This window comes from Crocodylus siamensis, chromosome 4, assembly GCF_052110815.1.
Source record: "Crocodylus siamensis isolate JL-2025a chromosome 4, ASM5211081v1, whole genome shotgun sequence".
NCBI lineage: Eukaryota > Metazoa > Chordata > Crocodylia > Crocodylidae > Crocodylus > Crocodylus siamensis.
The window spans coordinates 168,091,616-168,118,321 of NC_143398.1; the positions used below are offsets into that span (position 1 = coordinate 168,091,616).

The window sequence follows — 26,706 nt, forward strand, 5'->3', positions numbered from 1 at the left end:
GTGAGCTGGCAGTGCAGTGCCTTTCACAACCACTATATTTATCTGAACATCATTTTTAGAAGTCTGCATTACCTGTCACAATGGTTGCATTTAAAGGGTTTTGCACCTGTGTGTTTCCTGTAGTGCCTCGTAAGCTCATCGCTTCGTGCAAAACGCCACTCGCACCCTTCCCATGAGCACTTGTATGGTTTCTCACCTGCAGAGAGAATGAGAAAACAATCATGACTGCAGGGAAATTATTCCTAACTAACCTTTTCATTCCTGTGCCTCCTTATATCACCAGAGGGTCATTTTCAGCTCCCTGAATCAACACTGTGAATACTTGCTAGGTATTAGCTCAGGGGTCAGCAATCTGTTACTAATGGCATGCTAAATTAACATAGCTCGGTCTTCTTCAGGTCACAGGCAGTCAGTAGATGGCACATTTTTGTGCACAAGCGCTTGGTTGGGCTGGATAAAATCTCTTGTAGGTTGCTGACCCCTGTACAACATATTGACAAAAAGTGTATGTGTAAGACAGGCACATGGCTGCTGGTACAAACAGACCCAAAGTTCTTAAAATGCCTTTTGATTAAAAAGAAGTCATCTGTTCTGGTTTCCACATAAGTAGATAGCATTTATATCCATGCCGACCAAGACCTGATGCCATATTTCCTACTTAGTTGATTTATAAAGTGAACTCTGCTCTTTGATTTAAGACATTACATTTCAGTATAGCAAGTGCTAGAAGAAAACATTTTATCCCTTAATTTGATATGCTACTACAACCTTCTGATGTTTTTTGGACCGTATTTATCAGGTGTTATTCCAGTAGCCACTAGAACTCTCTCACACAGTTATATTGAAGTAACCAGGGTTGCACAACTGGATGTCCATCTTGTCAGCTGTGTTCAGGTTTTTTCACTCTATACTATAAAACAGGCTTTGGGGGCCAAATTCAGCACTGGTATACCACCAGTGAAATCACTGATATTACTCCAAGGCCACTGCCATCTTAAAATGGATACCCTTTAGATCTAAAACATGACCCCTTCATTGTTTACTCCCATTTCTTTATAGGACTGCAAAATCTGTGTGTGCACTTTCCACCTCCCATCAGAATAAATGCTTTTCTCTTACACAAAATCAATGTCAGTATTCCCAGCACTCAAAAGCAGCCCAGCAATAAACAGAGCGAGGCTGCATCTGAGGAGGCAGGGCACGAGAGGACACGGTGAGGAAACCAATTTCACTGTCAAGCTTCCAACAAAGAATTTTAAACATGGAGGGATATAACAGGAAGGGATTTTTTCTTTTTTTATAAAAATTTTGAGCACTGCTAAGAGGGTGACTTTAAAAAGCAAACCAAAAATGACAGTCCATAATGCCTCCTGTCTAGAAAAAACAATTGCTCAACCATAACAGATTTAAATCTGAAATACAGTGTCAGGTGTCTACATTTCATTTGCCACAGAGTATACTCCTCAGGTAATGGAGAAAGATCTCATTACTTTATAGTCCAAAACAGGAAGAGCCATATATTTCAGGGAAAGCAAATTGTACAGGTCAGAAGAGTGCATAGGCCATATTCATCTCTGGAGTAACTCTGCTTGCAGCAACAGGATTACATCAGGAATTGATTTGACCCAATCTGCTTAGAGAAAGCTTCTTTGTGGTTAGCCATTCTCCAAACATTATTGATTACAAGCTTGGCTCTGCTGCCCCAAAGATAAAATGGAAAGCTGGCACTGACAGGGGAGGAGAATGAACTGCAATACCTCCTGTAATCCAGCAATTCAAGCCTTTCAGCCTCAACTCTGAGCGCTTTAAAAAGCAAACTAACTAAATAAAAGGGTTCCTAGGACCAAAGCAGTGCAGAAAGGAAACCTTACAAGAAGCTGCAGCAGGCAGATAAATGCCAAGGCAGATATGGGTCCACCAATCTAGAAACTAAAGTCTACAGGCCTTAAAGAACAAAAGCTACATGGTGGGAGAAGGTAGGAGGCAGGAAAAAGAGCTAGAAGGATTTTAATTTCAAACCAGGCTTTCCCTGAAGCTCAGTCTACTTACATACAGTTGTTTTTAGTACTATAAATGGGTTTTCTCCTGAAACCTACATGGAACTTCGCAATGTTTGGCTCTTTTTTTTTTTTAATACAGACATTTAATCCAATTACAAAAATTCACCACACTTTATGATGTGGTCCTAGATCAGAAGATCCCAGAACAGAAAATCTCATGTAGACTGCAAGATCTAAGGAAACAGAGAGGACTGTAAAAATGAAATAAACAATAAGAAAACCAATGGCTTATAACAATACGTCTGTCTATGTTGCAGACTGCAGTGCAGAGGAGAGATACCCGTGCTAGCTTTAAATGAGCTGACCTGTGTATTGGAACCAATCTAGCCATGACAGCAAGAGCTCCTTGGAGGATCATTCACTGGGAAGCAGGGTAAATGAGCCCTTGTTGAGCTCTGCTGCTGCCATGAGGAGACAGCTTCCCATACCCCAGGCTGGCTTGGGTATCTCAACACTGCAGTGTAGTCTGCTCTGTAGCCATACCTAATAAGAAAATAGAATAGCCCAATAAAACACAACACAGAACAGATTATTCAAATCTAGAAATATGTAAAGCTTTGTTAAAAATGGGGGGTTTTTTACTTCAAAGAGCTATTAGGTGTTTTTATTTCCACCAGGCACTATATTGTGAGGTAAGCGCTTGCTTTTCATTCCCACACTAGTACCTTTTCCTGTCAATGTGCTGTGGCTCTGGCTTTGCCCATGTGATAGCTCCCAAAACACTGTATTTCATATAGCACACTCTATATTATGTCAGTGATTCTCAACCAGGTTGCCATGAGATCCTTTAAAGGGTACTGTGGAGTACTGTGCAAGATTAGGTATACAAACACCTACCCGATTCACAAGATAAACACAGAGATTTCAGTACGAATCCATAGTGTCAAAAACATTCTGACCTGCTGTGGTCTTTCTGAGTTACTTGCAACAGAAAAGTTGCTCTTTTCTTTCTATTGTCAGAAAATGGGTGAAAGCTCAGAGCTGGTATTTGCATAGAGGGGTGCCTTGAGGCTAACAAAGTTTACCTAGAAACTGGGCATCCAAAAATGACTCCCCAGCTTTTGATCTTGCTCATGATGGTGCCAGTCAGCAGCTGCTCTTCTGGGATATCTTATGCTTCATTTTTAAAAGCAGTATCTGGTAGGAATAGATTGATGTGCCATGCATGTTGCCAATCATGCAGCTTGCCTCACTTCAGAGGAAAGAGAAGCTCTCCCACACCTACCTCATTGTGGAAATGGATAGGAAGGTAGACATGTTGGTCTATGGCCATATCTTTGCTCATACACTATGAAGGGAGTGCGAGAAGCTAACTCTCTTCCCACATCAGTTGAGACTACAGGATAGATGGGTTAGGGACAAATGCTGTGGCTGTTCCCTGAAATCAATAAGCCTTGTGACGGAAGCAGGATTTGGCTAATTAACATTTGTCAAGAGGCCTGAAAATGTAAAGTCTCTATATAGGTTATTTTAGATATAAAGGCCAAGCATTATTACTGTTAGACCCAGGGGATGTTACATCTCTACGTTCTTTGAGCTCCAGAGGCGCTCTCTCAAACATCCCCCATTTGGCTTTGCCCAGCAACAAGCCTCGCTGTGTTTTCACTCTTCTCCTCTGGAACAGGAGCCATGCACTGCCAAATAAATGTCAGACTGTGCTGCTTTGTGCTCCCAGGCAGTGTGCTTGCTTACTGTACTCCATGGCATAAAGGCAAAGAAGCCTGTGACCTTTAAAGCCATGTCAAAAGGCATCCTTGACCCATAGACTCCAAGCGTTTGGATTTCCTGCCCTTCCTCCTCTCCTGTTCAAAACTCGGGGAAAGGGGGGCAGAGGGGAGAAGGGGGAGGTAAGGTAGGGAGAGCAACTCTGTGCACAGAGAGCAAGCGCTAACTGCATCTTTTCTTTATTACTTAATTCTCACCTGGTGCGGGCTAAATAGAATCTCCTCTTGTCCAGTGGTCCCAAAAAGGCACCTGAATGAGGTACTCCGTCCTATCTCAGTAGCGGCAGTGGTGGAAAAGATTTATGCAGGATGATTTCCAAAATGTCTTGCTTGCTCTTCTTTTTCAGTAGAGGAGTAGTATGAACAAAAGGATATATGGTAAAATTCTGGCTTTCCTGAAGGCAATGGCAAAACTCCCATTGACTCCAACAGGGCTGGGATTCACCCTTTTAATTAATTAATTAAGAGCTTCTAAATCCAATTAAAAATAGAAACATCGCAGAGCTGTACCGCACACATTTCTGAGAGCTGCTTTCAGAAGGGCGAATGAAGAGCATGGTGAATTTTTTTGGACTGTGGCTTTATTGATCCTGCCTTCAGTGCCTCAGATTAGTGAACATGTGAAGAGTCTTTCAAGCTCCTTTGTGGATGGATCAGGGCCTGGTATGCTGCGCATGTGTTTTAACAAGTCTATACATTTAAGCAAACACACACGCACATAAATCATAGACTCATAGAATACAAGGATCGGAAGGGACCTATAAGATCATTAAGTCCGGTCCCCTGCCATGGGCAAGAGGTAATTGGGCTCAAATGAGCTCAACGAGGTGCTTCTCCAGCCTTCTCTTGAACGCCTCCCGGGATGGGAACTGCACCACCTCTGCTGGGAGTGTGTTCCAGATTCTAGATACCCTTACGGAAAAGAAGTTTTTCCTTACGTCCAGCCTAAATTTTTCCTGAACTAGCTTGTGTCCATTGGTCCTTGTCCTCCCAAGGGCTGCCTTACTGAAGAATTGCTCCCCTAGATCTTGGTGTTCACCCCTGACATATGTGTAGGTAGCTATCAAGTCACCTCTCAGTCTTTTCTCTACTCAGAGTGAATGCACCCCATTTACAGAGTCTCTCCTCATATGGCCTATCCTCCAGGCCCCTAATCATACCAGTGTCAAATGGTCATTTAAAAAAATTTGCTACCCAAATATAAACTGGATCATTCTGTCTTGCCAGTGTCTAACATGTCCCACAGAATGGTGCCCTACAAAGCATATGAGGTATACTGTCTTTCATTTTAGATTACACATGCATACACAATATAAATAACCAGATTAAATAGGCGGATAATGGCTTATTAACATGAATTCAGGGTGGCCATGCATGATTCAAGTCATGCAGGTCCTCTAAAATGAGTGCTAGTGAAACCTTTGCACACTCCATAATGCCACATATTTATTGGAAAAATCACTGGTGCCAAAGTAAGGGGTCTCAGCCACCTGTGAATATTTCTTTTCTCTACCTGTAGCAGAATACCTTGTTGTACTTCTAGACTATGAGCTCAATGGAGAAGGGACTGTCTTTATTTCACTTGTATGTAATACAATGTGGCCCAGTCTGGGGCCTCAAGGCACTGTACTTTCTTAAATATAGAAAGAGTTCCTAAGGCATCAAAGACTCTACACACAACTTCCAAGGTGGGGGGGGGCATTGTCATTGTTGTGGTAAAACATACATGCAAACGGTTCTGTTGCTCAGCTGTTATTAGTAGTGAGAGCTCTGGCCCTGATTCACCAGTCCAACCCAGCTGAGGAAAGCATATAAACACATGCTTGAAAGTAATAAATATATGCCTAAAGGGTAGATCTTCAAAGGCTGGGGACTGTAGTATGAGCAGATGCACACCATTCTCCACATGCCTAGGCAGAGATCTTAAACGTGGCCTTCTGCCCAGAAGTCTTTCGTTCTATTAAGTCCTTTCTACAGCACATCTTGGTTCACTCTGGTAACTGGAGGACAAAGAACTTTACAAGTTTAATTTCCCCCCACAACCACAGCAGGGACACATAGACAATATGCCATAACATTTTGCCAGTGATTCAAAGGAAGCCAGCCCATTATTGTTTGCGCTATAAGCCCGGTGTCTTCCCAGTTCATAGCAAACCCCTCACAGGGATCCTGCAATCTGGTGAGCTTCGACAGTATTACTAAGAATTCTTTCATTTTACAGAAGTCCAGTGCAATCGATATCAAATGCCACCAAGTCATTTCACAACCCCCAACTGCCAATGTCCGTGGTCAGCCTTGTATGATGACTAATGGTACATGATCCTTGCTTTTTATACCGAGCTCGTTAATTTAATTTGCCAGATTCAGTGATTTGTAGGAAGACTTCCTGAACGGTGTCTAAATGGTGCTCACCATGTTCCAAGTCTCAGAACCCACCCAACAGTGGCATGAAAGTAGCTAGTGCTCATGTGGTTTGTGTATATTTAGTGAACACGGTTATTTGGAACCTCATGTACCCATGTGATTCCTTCTTCTTGGGTGTGCCTACATGAGGCACTAGACTGCACTAGGATCTAGTAAATACAGATTAACTGTGCAATAGTAGCCGCTCAGGAGGACTCAGGTAGACATTGACCGGGAGCTAATTTGCTCCCAGTTAGGCACACCAGCAGGGGGCCCAGTGCTGGTGCTGCTCAACTCTCAGCTCCCGCCAGGAGCTGGTAGTTAATCAGCATGGAGACTGGGTCCCTCTTTGTCCCCCCGTCTTTGTGCTGTGGGGCTCCTGCCTCCCCACAGGAGCCAGGAGCTGAGCAGCACCAGAACTAGGGAGCTCTTGCTTCCCCGCTCAGCCATGGGCTGGGTGGGAGCTGTCCCACCAGTGGGGCAGCTGGCACTAAGCCCCCAGCTGGGCGAGGAATCCCTGCTCAGCCAGGAGCTTGCTGCCAGCTGCCACTGGTAGGACAGCTTCTGCCCAGCCCCCGGCTGCGCTGGGGTTTCCCACCCAGCTAGGGTCTTACTGCCAGCTGCCCCACTGGCCAACTGGGCAGGGGGCTGGGAAACAGCTGCCTTCACCCCACCCCCAGAGCACAGGCCTGATGTCAGTGCCCTATACCAACATGAGGCTGGCACCTGGGGGAGCTGGGTGGGAGCTTGCTGCAATGGAGCAGAGCAGGGCATCAGTAGCTCTGCTTTGAATTGCTCCTCTTGGGAGAAAGTTTGCTCCCAGTGGGCGGATGTGTAGATGTGGGATGCAGGGAAAGCTTACTGTGCAGTATTCTACCCAGTCTGCTCTTTTTTACACTGGAGTAGTGCTGATAACACCAGTGTAATTTTTTCATTTGCCCATACTGAATATGAAAAGCAGCACTGACATTCCCGCCACACAGAAGCACCCACATTAAATATTAGAGAAACCCAGCAGGGTTCTCTTCCAAAACCTGTACATGTAAAAACAGTAGTAGCCAACATCAAGACTTGCTCCATCTCTTCACTCCAGCTTGTAGAGGTCCTTCCTCCTGCTCCCAGCCCCAAAGTCTGGCAGGAACTTCCTCTTCATCTTACTGAGGTCTTCCCCCCCAAAATTATGAGATTTTAAAGTAAAAATAATAAACGTTGGGTGCCTGTCTTTTGGGTTTTGAGCTTGTAAGATACACCCAGGTCAGGCTTTTAAGCAGGGCTAGACACTTGAATAAAAAACCCAGTAAGCTAAGTGTTTCCTCCCCACAGGATTCCAGGAGCTGGGACCTCCAGGAAAAAAAAAATCAAACCCAAACAAAGCACTGACTACCATGATGTGTATGATACAATTATGAAAGTTAGCAATGCTGCGGGTGAAAGCCTGGCTCCCTTTGTATCGCTGGCAAAACGCCCACCAACTTCAAAGGGTCAGGATTTCACACTATCTCTTTATAAAATCAAAAATAAACATGCCCAGAGGGCATGTATATAACCCTCCCCACAAGCACAGCGTCAGTCAAAATATTTCATTTGCTATGACTGTAAGTGAAACGGTGAAGAAGCTCCAAGCCCCGTGCTACAAACTGCTCTCACCAAGCTTGTTCCAGGATCGCAGCCTCTGCTCTGTCTGATTTCTCTCACTGTTGCCTGATGACCCAGTAAAAAGTCTCTGTAAGTGTTGATTTAGGCAAAGTATTTTAAGAGGGGGGGGGAAATAGATCCTGATAGACTTGCACACTACAAATTTGAACTAAACAATTAAGCCTTAGGAGCCCTTTCTATTTTAGTCCCTCGATACATAGCGTAAAAGTAGCTTTGACAAACCACACAAGAACCTCCCACACACTCCAAAAATCAATACCTGTTCCACCACAATGATCTACTGCACTTGGTTTGGGGATTCATTGCCCAAAAGAAAGGTTTCATGAAACACATCTACAAAACTCTTTTTCTATCCTTTCTCCTAAATGGCGATAAAATAATTATTCAACAGAAAACCAGTTCAAAAGAGATTCAAATGCCAGTCAAATTATTTGTACTGAAAGTCAGGCCTCCGAACTTGTGTTCCAACTCCTTTCTTGTGGAAACAAAGAACTGCAAAGCGCAAATTTCCTGAATTCCTCTTCTAACTAAGGTGTGGAGGCCAAGAGCAAAGAGATTTGTGACTGCAATCTAGTAATCTGATGCACTTTTTAAAGAACCTTTTAATATTTCTCTTTGCCACCTTTTCTGCAAAATCCTTTGATATTTGCAGTTTCAGAGATGGCAACCTAATGTGCCATTAAGCACAGGAGAACTATTTGTGTTGCTGAAACCTGTGCAATCCATGGCATATTTCACAGAACAATGTAATTAGAGACATCATTAGAGAAATAGGAAAAAACGCAAACACTTCAGATGGAGGTGGGGATTTCTGTGGTACATGTTTCCCTACCTAGGGTGGCTTGCTGAAATATGCAATAAATGCATTGATACCTAGCCTTGCATTCTTTTGATAAGAAAAGCCTGCCATATCACAGTAGGAGTCCCAACATGATGCATTACATGAATGATATTTTATATTTATGATACTTTATATTTATGACCATTTCATCCCAAAGGCTTCAAGAGTACTTTTATGAACTATACATGTCATCCCGGTGAAACGTAGCCAGTTTTACTAATTAGCAGAAGAGTACTAGTACACACACTGCAACAGGAAACCTTATTAGCCAAGGTCATTAGATAAGACCTCCATTTCAATGAAAATTGGCACGTGACTTCTGATGGCAGTATGTTTTCAAAAGAATAACAATTCCATAGGGCTCCTCTAAAATAGCAGTATCTTAATAATAAGCTTTTTGGCCCCCACTGCACCACAAGGACTTGTCTCCTGCAGCCCCTCTCCTCTGGACACTCAAAGCTGCTGCGGTCCAAAAGCCTTTGCCACCAAATGAACACAGTATCAGACCAGGTTCAGCAGAGATGTGCAAGTTGCACTCACATGGCTCAGGCAGCTGAGACCTTTGTCTGCTTTGCTAGTACAGTTAAATGAAAAAAAGCCACTGATTTACAGCACATTCTATTAGCCACAATACATCACAACTCTCTACCATTAATAATAAGTTCATTCCTTTATGAGAAGGAGAGAACAGCCAGAACCATTAAATATACACATCTTCTGGAGGTCAAAGGTACAACCTTAGTGTCCTCCTGCAACTTGTACTGGACTCTGCAACCAGTAAAACTAATTATAAAATCAATCTCAGATACTTTTCATTCCTATATATACACACCACTAATTGATTTTTTTCTGAGAAATGGAAAGCACTATTTTTTCATAACGGGTTGGAGGGCAGTGGAGAGTATTTAAACTCTCTGTGTTTTTTTCTGGAGAAAAAAAATAGGGCAGTGTTTTATTCACAGTTCTGGCATGTGCCAGAAAGATGGACCCCCCCCCCCCCCCCCCCCTCCCCCTCCAAAGCATTAAGAGCACAAAAGAAACAGACCCAACATGGTAAACAGAGGGAAAGGAGCACACTACTAAGATTAAGAAATATAATGTGTGAGAAAATTGTAACTGTTTTTAAATGAAAAGGATGATCAGCTTCAAAATTAGTTCCTGTACATGCTTCTTGCAGTAGCAATTATCACGTCCATTTTAGAGATGGGGACAAAATGATAAGGGCTTGATCCAATGGTCAACAGGAGTTTTTCTAGGCACTTCAGTGTCATTGGCTCGGGCTCTAATGATCTTGCTCATGCTGCATACAAAGCCTGTGGCAGTCACTCAGTACATGAGCATATAGGACTGTCATTCCATCCTATTTCTAACAGGCACACATCACAGGCAGACTACAGGGTGTAGCTCACAGCATTTATTCATATTTATATGAATTTGTATGACTAAATTCAAAGCAGCTGAAATAGTCCATTCTCTATGCTACTTCCAAGGATACCGAGTAATAATAATAAACACCCATTGTCACTATGCTGAACACCAGGAATGCTGAGGAATACCCATTTACTGTCCTTGCTGAGTAAGACTCCCAGCAAGAATGATAAAGCCTTCTAAATTCTGATTTCCTTTTAAACATATTCTTATAAGCTCAGCTGAGAAAGATGCTCCAAGCTTCTGATGTGCACTCAGAGCAGAAAGATTTAGTTTAGGGAGCCGGATTTGGGGGCACAGGTGCCAGACATTGTGTAGAATCTGCACTTATGCTCCATTAATTGCCGACATATCTTCCCCCACCTCCGACCCCTCGGGAGAACAGCAGAGCAGCAGGCCCAGGCTGGTACCCAGCAGCAACACCAGCAGCAAAAGTAGCCAATTAGCCTCCAGAATAAGTGGTGTGCTGGGGGGGGATGATGGGGGGGGGGGAGAGATGTAGTTACCTAGCAACGAGAGAGCAGAAACAGCTGTGTAGCAGGCCCAGGCTGGTACCCAGGCAGTCACAGGCTAGCCAATTAGCACAGTGCATTTAATGCTGATGTGGTTTCCTAGTAACAGGCTGTACAAGTCTGTCTGTTGCACTCTTCTCCTCCTATCCTCATACTTTCCCCCAGTCATGCAAGGCATCGCTGTTTGCCCTAATTACTGATTCTCTGCTGCTTCAAGCTGCCATTATTTTTGTCCCCAGAGAGGCAAAAAGAACTTTAAAAAAAATCTCCTCTAATAAGAGCTTTTAGTTTCCAATTCAGTTGAGCTCTAAAATGCAGAATCCAAGAAAAGGCATTGGCACCAAAGTAAACACATAAAAGGGGGAGAAAACCCACAGACGAATCTCAGCCCATTGTGTCAGATTTTTCCGGGACCCCACGGTATATATATTGCAAGTTTAAACTGAAGTACAAGCAATGAAAATGGCTATTTAGAGGTCTCAGCATAAATGTATATAATACAGCATTATGGCAAAGATCTGTTGTTTGTGCATTTGCAGTCAATGCCCACAGATTCTTAATAAATTACAGGCAACATATAAAGGTTCAGTATCAGTTATTAGAGCTGGTGAAAACAATATAAAATATTTGCTCAAAACAGTGCTAACATTTTAAATCATTTTGTTCCACAAGTTCTGCAATGATTTGTTGTTGTTTATTCACAATTTTTCTATTTTGAAATTGTTTAGTATTCATTTTCTGTCTCACCTCCTCCCAATTTGCTACTGAAAAAAGGGGAGAACGATGGAAGGAGAAAAAGGGGAGAGTTAACAAGGGAGTAAAGGAAAAAATTAAAATGAAAATATAAACTCATATTTTTTTCATTTTACAGTTTTGTCAAAAATAAGGGGCATAATCTATTCCAAACAGTTTTACAAGAATATCCAATTCTGAAAATAAAACAACCTTTTCCAAAAATTTTTTTTCGTTAAAATGCAAGTTCTGCTAGTGATGCCCTGTTGCAGTCCTTGTTACCAGAGGATATTATGCAAACTGGTTGTTTCGTTGGGACTTTGGATGCAGTCTTAGACATTATCTCTTTTTACTTTTACGGGAGATGAAAACCCCAGCTCAGAAACCATCTGGGACAACAAACTCTATCATGTAAAGTTACTATATGTTGGTAAACAGACACAAATTCATCAACAATATCCATCATCTGCTGACCAAGTAATCTAGGTAATAGATTTCTCTTGCTTGATCTAAAGTCCACACTGAAGCCAATGGAAAAACTCTCTGTACACTAAACGGTACTGAAAATGCAGACAAAAATACGGCAATTATATCACACTTGTGCAAGGGGCTGTTTTCAGAACTTTATCCATCCAAAAGTTTTCACTACAAAGTTCACTGATAAGTATTCTGGGCAAGGGCTATTTTCCATAGCAAATGCCAACTTTCCACTCCCAGTTATTAGTGTTATTTTTTTCAAATGGTTTTCTAAAGCTAAAGCGTTTTCCTGCCTCCCCACCCCTCTCCCTTTTCAGACTTCTTAAGTCTACAAAAGTGAAAGTTTTGAAAAGTTATAGATGACTAAAGTAGATGACAAAAGTAGAAAATGTATGCAAAATTAACTACCATGTGCACTTCTGATTTCATGTACTAACAAAATGTATGCAGACAAATTATTATTAAGTACACAGACAAATATATCATCCAGTTTAAATAGAAATGTTTATGCTTCAGATGCCTCTAGTGCATTAATACTGATTTAATGAAGACAGGAATCGCCATACTGAGATTGCCAAAATGTCCATCTAATTCCAACTCTTGTCTTTGTCAGAGGTACACGACCACGTTTCAGAGCAAGGTGTAAAATTCCTGATTAAATTTGTAATTGTTTAGTACTATACAGTGAAAAGATACTTCTTTCAAAGCTCAGCTTGTGATCACCTTTACCTTGAAACATGAGTCCTTCTAAATGTTAGTGTAGCTAGTATAGCTGCAGATATTTTATGGTAAGGGACCAAACTTCAAATGTGCGTTTCAAAAATTTGGTGTCTAACTGGGTTAAGATTACTGAAGTAGCAGTTTCATAGTTGTGTGCCTATCTGCAGATTTGCTATCCCAGTTTGAAAAATGACTCACAATTGTTTAATCGTTTCATTCTTTTTAAGACATTTGCCTTGAAATCTTCTAGTTGTTTACATGCACTTTTAATTAAATGTTGAAAAAAATACTCCCCCTTTTCTGTTTTAAAGATGACTTGCAAAGCAAAGCAATTGGGTTTGTGCTGTCTTGGGAATCATTATAATGTATAAAGCTGACCTGTGAGCAGACAATGGACTTGAGCTTGCTGGGCTTGATTCCCTGATTATGCAAAGATTTCTGGATGCCCTTTGGGATTTGTGGATAATCTGAATTCTACTATGTACTTCTGTTTTCTCCATTCCAAACCAAGTAGGCTATCCTTTCATAAACCTCCTTATTTGGAAGTCTCTGTCTCAATCATTTTTAAATCTATCACAATGTATTATAGCTTACCAGGTGGTTACCAAATTTCCTTCACATCTTTTTGTGAGTGGCCTCAAACCAAAAGCCTTTTGAAGAAGTTAACAAGCCTTCTCCTCTGCTCTCCAAGAATTGTAGTAGGTTAGAAAGACACAATTTTAACTTACACAACAATACTAGCTTGTCTCCCTCCCATCCCTGTCCTTTATCTCTCTTTAAATTAATTTTCCTATCTGCTTTTCCTTGTGTCACCTTAAGGCTCACCTATCTCTATCATACACAAGCACCCTTAGCTTAATATTTTAGTGTAGGCACAATACTTGAACACCATTCATTCTCCAGGGATAAACATGTTTTTAATATTGGAATACGTATTTTGGTTAGAAGCTCAGATACTATGGCTATGACTTATTCTAAAATACTCAGATTAGTCACATCCAATCCCAGAGATTGCAATTTAACATCTAGAGCTGGTTCCATATCTGACTCGTCCTCACCTTTGCTATGTGTGAAGAGCATCTTCAGGGAAATATTTCTCCATCACCCTCTGTTGAAAAAAAATGATGCAAAGAAACAATTTTGGGACAGATTCTGTTGCCTTTACCTCTGCTTACTACTTCTTTACTCTGCAAGTAGTCTTGGATTTTAGTGGGACTGTTCCTGGGATAAATGGCAATTCATTCGGGTAAAGACAGGAAAATCTGCCCCTTAGCTTTGCCGTCATTGCTTTCTATTCTTTCCTGTGTATCCAGACCCTTCACACTGTGGGGCCCTAACCAACTCACTCACTCTCTGTGGGCTTCATAGTTTCATAGTTTCTAGGGTCGGAAGGGACCTGAGCAGATCATGAAGTCTGACTCCCTGCCTTGGCAGGAAAGAGTACTGGGGTCAAACGACCCCGGCAAGGCATTCATCCAGCCTCTTTTTAAAGACCCCCAGGGTAGGAGCCAGCACCACTTCTCTTGGAAGTTGGTTCCAGATCCTAGCCACCCTGACAGTGAAGTAGCACCTCCTGATGTCGAGCCCGAATCTACCTTCTGCCGGCTTGTGACTGTTATTCCTGGTCACTCCTGGCAGTGCTCGGGGGAACAGGGACTCCCCCAATGCCTGCTGGTCCCCTCTGACTAGTTTGTAACAGGCCACTAGATCCCCCCTCAGCCTTCTCTTGTGGAGGCTGAACAGGTTCAGGTCCCGTAGCCTCTCCTTGTAGGGCCTGCCCTGCTGCCCCCGATTATGCGAGTGGCTCCTCCTCTGGACCCTCTCCATGCTGTCCACATCCCTCTTGAAGTGCAGTGCCGAGAACTGGATGCAGTACTCCAGCTGCGGCCTGACCAGTGCCGCATAGAGGGGGAGGATCACCTCCTTAGACCTGCTTGAGATGCATCTCTGGATGCACGACAAGGGGTGGTTAGCCTTCCTGACTGTGTCCCCACACTGCCAGCCCATGTTTATTCTGGCATCAATAATGACTCCAAGATCCTTTTCTGCCTCTGTACTGACAAGAAGGGAGTTCCCCAGCCTGTAGGTATGGTGCCAGTTGTTCCTCCCCAGGTGCAGTATCCTGTACTAGTCAGTGTTAAAACCCATCCTGTTCTCATCCGCTCACCCCTGTAACCTGTCTAGGTCCAATTGCAGCCTATTCCTCCCTTCTAGCGTGCCCACTTCTTCCCACATTTTAGTGTCCTCTGCGAATTTGAACAAGGTGCTTTTCACCCCTCGTCCAAATCGCTGATGAAGATGTTGAATAGTGCAGGTCTGAGCCCTGGGGAACCCCACTGCCCACATCCCTCCAGGTCAAATAAGACCCGTCCACCACCACTCTCTGGGTGTGGCCCTCCAGCCAATTCGTGACTCATTTGACTGTGTAGGTGTCAACACCACAGTCCCCCAGTTTTTTAATGAGAATGGGGTGAGAGACAGTGTCGAAGGCCTTCCTAAAGTCCAGAAAGACTATGTCCACTGCTACACCTGCATCCAAGGATTTTGTGACCTGGTCACAGAAGGCCACGAGGTTGGTCTGACAGGACCTGCCACTAATGAACCCATATTTGTTGCCCCTAATCATAATCTCCTCTGCTGGCCCCTCGCGGACATGTGCCAGGATAATTCTTTCAAAAAGCTTACCCAGGGCTGAGGTAAGACAGGACTATAGTTTCCTGGGTCCTCCTTCCTCCCTTTTTTGAAAATTGGAACCACATTGGCCCTTTTCCAGTCCAGGCTTCTGATTTATAAATATATTAAAGGATCCTAATGGTTTTCTTTTTGGCTATTTGTACAAATTTCCACATTATCTCTTCAAACATATTCCTTTCTATTAAGAGTAGATTGTGTATGAGCAAAGGGCACTGGAGAAGATACTCCCCAGGGAGGGACTGGACAGGCTTTGCCTGGACTCCCTAGAGCAGGGGTGGGCAATTATTATGGGTGGAGGGCCGCTTACTGAGTTTTGGCAAGCTATCAAGGGCCACGTGACAGGCAGCCAGGAGCAGATAAATATTAATTTTCTAAATTTTTTAGGGGCCCCGCGGGACGGATAGAATGGCCTGGTGGACAACATCCAGTCCCCGGGCTGCATTTTGCCCACCGCTGCCCTGGAGTACAAGGCTAGTCTAGGAGAGAGATGCACAGGCTGTCGCATCATCGTTTCATAGTTTGTAGGGTCGGAAGGGACCTGAGCAGATCATCAAGTCCGACCCCCTGCCATGGCAGGAAAGGGTACTGGGGTCAAACAACCCCTCTTAAAGACCCCCAGGGTAGGAGCCAGCACCACTTCTCTTGGAAGTTGGTTCCAGACCCTAGCCACCCTGACAGTGAAGTAGCGCCTTTTGATGTCTAGTCTTTAGAAGGACTGTGGGTTAGGCTACATGGGGGGCAAGGAGAAAAGGATTTGGTGGTAGGGGTCTGCTACAGACCCCCACATCAAGGGGAAGAAATAGATTTGGGGCTCCTGAGGCAACTCTCAGAGACCATAAAAGCTAAAGAGGCGGTGGTCATGGGGGACCTAAACTACCCGGACATCTGCTGGGAGACACAGACAGCAAAGTCCCACCGCTCATGCAGGTTTCTAACCTATGTACAGGACCTCCACCTGACGCAGGAGGTACATGGTCCCACTAGGGGGAATGCCTTACTGGATCTGGTATTGGCAACGGGGGATGACATAGTAGGGGACCTACAGATCGGTAGCCATCTGGGGGACAGTGATCACCTAAAAGTACAATTCAACATAAGGCGTCGAGTGGGTAAGGTAACCAGTAGGGTGAACGTGCTGGACTTTAGGAAAGCTGATTTCAGCAAACTCAGGCGATTAGTGAAGGATGCACTGCAGAGTAGTAGTTTTGAAATGATGGGAGCCCAAGAAGGGTGGCTGTGCCTTAAGGAAGCTATCCTTCGAGCACAAAGCGAGAAGATCCCCGTGCGAGGTAAAAGAGGGAAAGGGGCCAGGAGGCTTCCCTGGCTGACCAGAGAAATCCAGGGCAGACTAAGGGCCAAAAGGGGAGCACATAAAAAGTGGAAACAGGGAGAGATCACCAAAGAGGAATATACCTCTTCTGCTCGTGCTTGTAGGGAGGCAGTTAGACAGGCCAAAGCTACCATGGAGCTGAGGATGGCAACCCAAGTAAAAGACAATAAGAAATTGTTTTTTAGATATATAGGGAGTAAAAGGAAGGCCCAGGGAGGAATAGGACCCCTGCTAAATGGGCAGAAACAATTGGTGACGGACAGAGGGGACAAGGCTGAACTCCTCAACGAGTTCTTCGCCTCAGTGTTCCTAAGCGAGAGGCACAACAAGTCTCTCACTGGGAGTGTAGGGAGGCAGCAGCAAGGCACCAGACTTCCATGCATGGACCCTGAGGTGGTGCAGGGTCACTTGGAAGAACTGGATGCCTTTAAGTCGGCAGGCCCGGATGAGCTCCATCCGAGGGTACTGAAGGCACTGGCCGACATCATTGCAGAGCCACTGGCGGGAATATTTGAATGCTCGTGGCGCACGGGTCAAGTCCCGGAGGACTAGAAAAGGGCCAATGTGGTTCCCATTTTCAAGAAGGGGAGGAAGGAGGACCCGGGTAACTATAGGCCAGTCAGTCTCACCTCCATCCTTGGCAAAATCTTTGAGAAAATCATCAAGGCTCACATTTGTGAGAGCCCGGCAGGACAAATTATGCTGAGGGGAAACCAGCACGGGTTCGTGGCAGGTAGATCGTGCCTGACCAATCTAGTCTCTTTTTATGACCAGGTCACAAAACGCCTCGACGCAGGAGGAGGGGTGGATGTCGTATACTTGGACTTCAGGAAGGCCTTTGATACGGTATCCCACCCCATACTGGTGAACAAGTTAAGGGGCTGTGACTTGGATTACTGCACAGTCCGGTGGGTGGAGAATTGGCTGGAGGGTCGCACCCAGAGAGTTGTGGTGGATGGGTCGGTTTCGACCTGGAAGAGTGTGGGCAGTGGGGTCCCGCAGGGCTCGGTGCTTGGACCGATACTCTTTAATGTCTTCATCAGCGACTTGGACGAGGGGGTGAAATGTACTCTGTCCAAGTTTGCAGATGACACTAAGCTATGGGGCGAAGTGGACACGCCGGAGGGCAGGGAACAGCTGCAAGCAGACCTGGACAGGTTAGACAAGTGGGCAGAAAACAACAGAATGCAGTTCAACAAGGAGAAATGCAAAGTGCTGCATCTAGGGAGGAAAAATGTCCAGCACACCTACAGCCTAGGAAATGACCTGCTGGGTGGCATGGAAGTGGAAAGGGATCTTGGAGTCCTAGTGGACTCCAAGATGAACATGAGTCGGCAGTGTGACGAAACCATCAGAAAAGCCAATGGCACTTTATCGTGCATCAGCAGATGCATGACAAATAGGTCCAAGGAGGTGATACTTCCCCTCTATCGGGCGCTGGTCAGACCGCAGCTGGAGTACTGCGTGCAATTCCGGGCGCCGCACTTCAAGAAGGATGCGGATAACCTGGAGAGGGTCCAGAGAAGGGCCACTCGTATGGTTAAGGGCCTGCAGGCCAAGCCCTACGAGGAGAGATTAGAGAAACTGGACCTTTTCAGCCTCCGCAAGAGAAGGTTGAGAGGCGACCTGGTGGCTGCCTATAAGTTCGTCAGGGGGGCACAGAAGGGAATTGGTGAGTATTTATTCACCAAGGCGCCCCCGGGGGTTACAAGAAATAATGGCCACAAGCTAGAGGAGAGCAGATTTAGATTGGATATTAGGAGGAACTTCTTCACAGTTCGAGTGGCCAAGGTCTGGAACGGGCTCCCAAGGGAGGTGGTGCTCTCCCCTACCCTGGGGGTATTCAAGAGAAGGTTGGATGTGTATGTAGCTGGGGTAATGTAGGCCCAGCACTCTTTCCTGCTTATGCAGGGGGTCGGACTCGATGATCTATTGAGGTCCCTTCCGACCCTAGCATCTATGAATCTATGAATCTATGAATCTACCCTCTGCCAGCTTGTGACCGTTATTTCTTTTCACTCCTGGTAGTGCTTGGGGGAACAGGAACTCCCCCAATGCCTGCTGGTCCCCTCTGACTAGTTTGTAACAAGCCACTAGATCCCCCCTCAGTCTTCTCTTGCAGAGGCTGAACAGGTTCAGGTCCCTTAGCTGACCCCTCATCATGCAGGTGGCCCTTCTCTGGACCCACTCCATCCTGTCCACATCCCTCCTGAAGTGCGGCGCCCAGAACTGGACGCAGTACTCCAGCTGCGGCCTGACCAGTGTCGCATAGAGGGGGAGGATCACCTCAGACCTGGTCGTGATGCATTTGTGGATGCATGACAAGGTGCGGTTGGCCTTCCTGACCGCGTCCCCACACTGTCAGCCCATGTTCATTTTGGCATCAATAATGACCTCAAGATCCTTCTCTGCCTCTACACTGAAGAGAAGGGAGTTCCCCAGCCTGTAGTTATTGTCAGTGTCGAAACCAATCCTGTTCTCATCCGCCCACCCCTGTAACCTGTTCAGATCCGATCGTAGCCTATTCCTTCCTTCTAGTGTGCCCGCTTCACCCACATCTTAGTGTCATCTGCAAATTTGAACATGGTCTATTTTACCCCTTGTCCAAGTCGCTGATGAAGTTGTTGAACAGTGCGGGCCTGAGGACTGAGCCCCACGGAACCCCACTGCCCACGTCCCTCTAGGTCGAATAAATCCCGTCCACCACCCTCTAGACACTTAGTGACCCATCTGACTGTGTAGGCATCGACACCACATCCTTGTGGACTGTCTGTGAATGCCACTGTTCTTGACCTTCATGTGTGGCACTCCTAGGGAGTGGGATGAGGGAGAAGGTCCCTTATCTCCTCCCTCCAGCACAAGAATCAGCTACAGCTCAGCCCTTAACATCTCCAGGGCCAGAATATGACTTTGTCAAAGACACTGCTTTGGCCTGAATGAACTCCTTCATGGTTGTATAACTGTTGTGTGTATTTGTTCCCCCGTGCTCCCAGCTTTCAATGCTGGGAGTACACTAGACCAGCGTTTCCCAAACTTTTTTGTACCAGGATCCATCTGTAGATATTGACGGCCAGTCCTCACCCAGTGCCCCCCACTCCTGACATGCTGTCCCCCACCCTCAGCCCTCAGCCCCCCCAGTGTGTGGGACGGGTGGGGCAGGGGGACCCCCAAGCAGCCCCTCGCAGGCTAGAGCCCTGACAGCCCACAAGGGAAAAGCCAGTTTCCCACATTTTTCTCCTTCAAAGTAGAATCCGTTTTTAAAGTTTGTTCATGACCCTTTCGTATATTCTTGTGACCTTCTTTTGGGTCGTTGCCCACGGACTAAGAAACACGGCACTAAAGCAGTGCACGACCTCCTTTTACCATATATTTTATTTTATAGGTGTAAGTTATTGCATCCCACAGGTTATTCTTCAGTTAGGTTTCAGGATGCTTTTTCTATACAGGCCTTCTCTCATTACCAAAGCATCCCAGCTTACTTGTTCCTGCTCTTAAGCAGCTGCAGCTGGTTTTTAGGAATCTTTAGTTTCCCTTTGTGATAATACTTCCATGTCCTTATTTTTCCGTTATTTCTCCTACAGTGCTTTGCTTTTGATTTCCAACACCAGCTCTTCCTTTTCCAAAACACTATGATCTCCTCCTGCTTGGCATGTAGCTTTAGTAAACTTTCCCAAGTAGTAGTGGGTGTCTACCATTACTGATGATGACAGCCAATAATTTCTTCTCCACATTCTCACGCAGCTATAGAGTACGGCTTGGGTGAGGAATATTTTCCCACACAGACAACAACAGATGTCAGATTGACCTAAAGGTTGTTCTTTCCAAACAGTCCTCATTTCCCATTTACACACTAGGGTCTCTCCCTTGGCTACTTTTTGGAATAATCTCTGGAGACCTTAAGGTTATAAAACTCATTTTTACTTCCAAAGTGCTCATTCATCTACTTAATAATCTCAAAGCACTTTTCACATGTTGAGCTTCACATCCCCTCTGTAAAACATGCATGTGGACACAATGGCCTGTTTCACCAAAACTAAAGTGCAGCTACACTGAAGCTGAAACACAGCCGATTTTCAGCAAGGCAAAGTACTACTATAGGACAGGAAGTGAACTGAAACTGCAAGGAAAAATTAGGTAAGCCAAAACCAATTGCCTGAACTAGAATATGGTAGGAAACCAAAGCTTAAAATCTCTATTTTTCTAAAAAGTATTGTGGGAACTTGTCACCATGGAAGGCAGCACTATACATTTCTTATAAGTCAGTATCTCCTTCAGCACAGTGCCCTGAACTCATGGTAATGGGCAAGGGAGTTTTCTTTCTAATCTAGATCTGAGCACTGTAGATATCTCCTTCTTTCTTTTGTGAAGAAAGCCCCTTATGTTCCACTGCAAGGGCACCCCTCTGCCAAAAAGATATTGGATGTGGTCCCATCATGATGTATATGTCAGACTTAAATGATTCAGGACATTCAGTGACTGAGGAGAATGAGAATGAGGAGAGAGTTCTTTTACTCATAAGCCTCCATTTCTAACTCAGCTCAAAACTGACCACTAGTTGGTAGTCAAATAGAAATGTAAGTGAAATGAGTTGAACGTTTTGTCATTAAAGTCTTAACCCAGTCACTTGCAAACAGTTATCCACATAATTGGCAGTGTTGTCTGCTGTTTGAGGGAACACCAATGTCTGAATGGTGCATGGAGATAGCCGTCCAGTGACACTAGAGGTGGTTTCTATATGTCTTTATTGAGGCAGTGTCATGGTACACAAGGAACTTGTAGTACTGTCACCAGCACTCCAGCTCCTTGGGAGATAAAGAACATCACTTTCAGGGTGTTCAACTCAGTGAGACTCACAAGGAATACATTCACTCACAAAGAGGAGTAGAAAAAAATGTCTATTTTTTTTTTTAAATAATACTATGAAAATTAACTTCCTTTTCATTCTTCTTTTGATCTGGTGAAGCCAGCAATGACTGAGCAAAAATGTAGTGCTTAAAATTCAAGGTTTTGATAGGAAAGTGATTCAGTGTATATGCTCTCCAAGGAACAAGGACCTTTGAAGGGCCTCTTTCCATACATAAAACTCTCACTAGAATAAGGAGGTATGTTCTCTAAAGTGAAATGACAAGGTTTTTTTCCAAAACTAGCCAACTTTCTTGAACAGCCTTAGAAAGAGCAAATTTTAAAGAGCTCCTAGCCAAACTCTGTCAATGGTGGCCATTCTTTATGGCAAGAATGCCACAAGTTAAGTCCAAAGGATGACACAGTACCACTCCAAAAATAAACCATCACTTTCACTCAGTGCTGCTGAATCCTGTTGCAATTGGGACATAGCAACACTGAATTCAGTGGCACCTACTTTTGTGGCTCTGTAGGGCCAATCCTCAAGCCAGGACAGACCCCACAATTCCCATCACCTTCCCAACTGCCACTCCAATCACCTTCCCCAACTCAAATGCTGCTCTGATCCTTGTCCCCTTCCCAAGCGCTGCTCTGATCCCATTGCTCTCCCTGATTCCCAGCACCAGCACCTCCTTTAACTTGGCACCCAGAGCTCATGTGCCAAACACAATGACTGCCCATGCCACTTGCGGTACACATGCTGAAGGTTGGCCAGTTTGGTTTATATGCCTCTCATCCATTTCTAATTAAATTATAACAAATCCCTTCAAGTTTATCAATGCAACAGAGTAGACATCTACATGGAAATAAACGTAGCCAAAAACAAAATAACCTCCTCCTGCTCCACTCTTCTTCAATTCCATTGCTCTATTTCTATTGAAAAAAAACACTCCTGCTATTTCAGCTGTCATCAGCAGGAACCTTGGAAATATCTGTGACCAACAGCTCTTACACACCTTTCCTACGTCTCATGTTGCTAAACCCTGCAAATTATCTTCTAACCATCTCATGAAGCTGTGAATCTGATTCACTAAGTTGGTCACCTATTCATTTGCACTATCCCCTGAATATAATATAGAAAAATAACATCACATACTAGACTTATTCCCTCTATTATTCCCCTACTTCCTATCCCTTCGTTTTAATCTCCCACCATTTTCACCTTGATTTCACCTTCACTTCTCTTGCCATTTCTAAATACAATGCTCTCCCTCTTCCAACCCTAACTCTTAACAAATCTCTTCCTCCATTTCAGAACCACTCTCCCTTCCTATTCTTTAATGTTGCTTCTAGTGATCCAGTAGATCTTTTTTCTTTTTTGTATAACTGTGATTGCTTTTATTAAAGACTGTTTGGTTTTGTTATTCTTACCGATACTTTGAATCAAGGAGACTACATCCTGCAGTGTACAATATATGCATGTGGGCAACAACCTGAAGTCCATAAGGTATATGAGAAAATGAAAGCACTAAGGACCAAATTCACAAAGATAGTGAGGGAAATTAGGTAACTAAATACTTTGTGAATCTGCATCAGTAACTAGCTCTGATCAGATCCTAATTTACAAAAAGAAATCCCAAGGTCTCCAGATCATCACAAAACACACCACAGAGGCAGTCCTTTGTTTCTGGCCAGAAAGCATCTAGCCTACCATATGTTCCCCCCACATTAATATGAGGAAACTCAATGTGACAAGCTTCATCAGACTATATAAATCTGTTCCACTGGCCTTTGATCTTGCGGACAAAGTGAATCTTGGTGACTAACTCTTTCTTAGGTCATGTGTCAGATCATTTTTAGATATGCTTGTACATGGGCACTTACCAGCAGTCTCCTGCCTTCTAAATTAGGAGGTGGCTGATGACTACCTTTTTTCCCCCCCATTTCAATTACTTCCCCCTCTGTTGCCTGCTTCATTCGTAATTCCTTTCTAGGCATTTGTTAAGCCTCGACAAAAATTTCCATCTCTCAGAGAGACAAATTGTCACTGTTTTCACCCACCTTTGCTGTGTGATTAAGTGTGAGTGTATGTGTTAAGGCTGTATCTCGAGCCATCATGACTCTGTCTCTTCTGTCTGAATTCTTTATCTCATTCCCAGATGAGCTGCATGTCTCCCAAACACTCAACCTTTTCCTGCCATTCACAGCTCCCTTTCACACACTTCTCCCTACCTACTTCTTTACTTCCCCATTTCAGTCGGAATGAAATTCAGTCACGTTTTCTTAGCTTATTTACACAAACTCCATTTTAAATTTCCCAATTTTACTTTGGCTTCAGTTAAATATTTCTCATTTCCTTCCATTTAGCCAGTTTTTCCTTTCACTTCCAGATTAAATTCTCTCCCTTGCAGATAATTGTTTTTCCCTTTCCAAATGTCACCCAGAAGATCATCTCATAACCAGCATGTTGCATTAACCGTGCATTATGTGTGGCATGTAATGCTTTCCTGATTGTCTCCATATAATGCATCAGAACAATAAGGACAGTTTGTATAGCTCCTGGCACACTGTAGTTCTGACCCTGTTCTGGAGCCTCTGGATATCCTATTAATGTAAGGAGCTACAGAAGACCAGCTCAAATCTAGTGGGCTACTATCGTTTATTATTGTCTCCAACTCAGTTTGGAGACAATAGTCTCAGTTTATCCCATGGTAAAGCCAGCCAGCCAATTTCTGGTCACTGTTACATATGAACAGAAAGAATGCACACACACCGACTGAAAAAAAAGGTGCCTGAATTTCACAGAAAAGAGTGAATCCATTTGATCTGGCAGTCTTTGAACACAAGATGGGTGTTCCTCCTGTGGCTGTTTCACTCAGTCTGAACCCCAGACTGAGACCTCTTTGTCCATAAATGCAATCTTGCCCTTTTACACAGAGCAGTCACTGGCAAACTGCTCTTGAATTACACACTCGCAAGCCACCAGCCAAAGGAAAATATCTCACAATCATTTCAGACCCTCCAGTTCAGGGACTGACTAAGCCAAGTGGCTATTGGCCATTGGCACTGTCGGATGCATTCACAACCAACAGCACATTATACTAATGACAGTTCCAACCAGTCTGCATGAAAAACAAAGAACCAAGCAAGATGTCTAGTCTATAATCTTCAGGGAGGAGGAGGGGAAGGAGGTGGCTCAAGCCATGTACAATAGACCCCAGAACTGCCAAAGTTGTACTACTATACAACTGGTCTCTGTTTTGGAAGCAGCTTGACTCTTTCTTTACAACAGCTAGCTTTGTTGTTCAGAGTGATCACACTTAAGCTCCTGACTCAACTCTGCTTGCAACCATGTAAGGAGAATCTGTTACAACACACGTCTGATTCAAAACAGGCCCAAGGCTCTGGCACAGTTCTTAAAATGAAGCTTGGTCCTATCAATACTGCAAAATGGAACTGTGCTGGCAAACTATTTTCAGGGACAAGCCATTGCATAGCTGGGTCCCCCAGTATGGATGTACTGCTAGCAGAGACAAGACTGGAGCGGAAAGTGTTCCACTGCTGGGTAATCTTTATGCTTTCTGCACAGCCTTTATCCTCTGTTTTCTCTCTGTGAAGGACATTTTCCAACTGCCAAGAAATAATCATTCTAGCCTTCTTTGTATATCTTCACTCACAATGTTTAGTGCCTTAATGCAGTGAGGGCCAACCTTTTTGGCAGGTGTGCCACAAATTAGCTGTAAACTCTCCCCATGCCCCACTCTAATTCCCTTCCCCTGCCTGATGTGCTGCTCTGCTTTCTGCTCCCTGTCTTGTGCTCCCTGCCTAATCTGCTCTGCATTATGCTCCCTGCAATATCTGCCACTATGCTGCCTCTCCCCTTCCCATTTTGCCATGTCACATACATAGAAGCTGCCCTTGACAGTTGTGGACCTGTGCCACAAGTTGCCTACCCCTATCTTAGTCCATGAGCGGATAAACTGAACTATTTGCTATTCAGTTTCAAGAAAGGTCTCAGAATAAAGCTGTCTAGATCAATCAAAAATACTTCTCACTGTATATAAAGTGTGAAACATATCTGAAACAAAGATAAGCCCAGGCAATGAAGGTAAGAAGGTGCTAGACAAAAGGTTGAGAGTTCAGGTGTGAGTTTGAGCTAGGCAAGGGGTCTGAAGCAAGGTTCCCTCCAAGCTGCATACGTGCGTGGCTGTGCACGCTTTAAAACCAAGCCGCGCACAAACTTACCAATGCCGCGCACCCACCCGGAGAGGAGCTGGGCTGTGGCTTCCCAGAGAAGAGTTGGGCAACAAGTTGGGCACAGAGCATGGTGGTGGCACTGAAGCACTCCAGACTCCAAAACCATCAAAGCATAGTGGGACGTTTTTGCGAGATTTCTGTGCCAAATGGTGAATGTTTTGCAAGAGCATGAGCTTTTGCAACCCTCTCTGCCCTCGAATGACAAGAATTCTATTAGGTCAACCATTCTTGGGAAACATTCCACATTCTCTGCCAACTTTTGTCACATCTGAAATGGATTCATAAGATATGTCATTTCTGTTTTTCCGTCAGAATCTGAAGTAGGTTCAGACCTGGAGTAAGGAGGGTTTTGAATCTGAAATACTCATGTTCAACATCAGATATACTGGTTTGCTGTCCACATCCAGTTTAAAGGCTATGACTGAAACGTGTACTCTGCCAGTGACTGTGGCAGCTGTCTTCCTGAAAGACATCCTCAAAATGGAGAATAAATGTCAGAGGGAGTCAAACAATTCTCTTCCTAATCAAATGCACACAGACTTAAAAATTACTGGGGTACTCCCTTATCAACTGCCAGATTGTGGGGTCAGAGGTGAAGTCACTGTTCGCAGGATGGCTGCCATTAGTAAAATGCCTGTATTGAAAGATCAAAAGTAATGCCTTTATGCATGGTAACTTTTATAATGCTGTCTGGAGCATGATGGGTTTTGCTGTCTTAATTACATACAAATTTGTTTGATTTACTACCCTGCTTCAATACATTATTTTCTACTTCGCAAGATCACCATTGCTTCCAGGAATCTGCTTGTGTGATAAGATCATGAATGTAATGTGCAGTTATTGTAAGAGACCACACATTTCACAGTAAAATTGAGGAGACTGATTACAACCATTCCTTTGGAAACAAGAATAATCACATGATAAGACAGTGCTAATGGGAATTTATCATCTCTTCATCACATGTGAAGCTTAGAGAAAGCAGTGACACTAGTCAACTGCACAGTTATTATTGGAGATGACTGTTCCAACC

At 44.2% G+C, this 26,706-nt stretch overlaps 1 protein-coding gene across 1 annotated transcript in view; it reads right to left on the reverse strand.

The window, feature by feature from the left end:
* Window positions 1-26,706, reverse strand: part of KLF7 (KLF transcription factor 7) — an 88,074-nt gene that overhangs the window by 18,527 nt on the left and 42,841 nt on the right. The window contains exon 3 of the mRNA XM_090044841.1: window positions 73-196. Within this exon, the coding sequence (XP_089900967.1) occupies window positions 73-196 (124 nt within the window). The remainder of the gene's footprint in view (window positions 1-72; window positions 197-26,706) is intronic.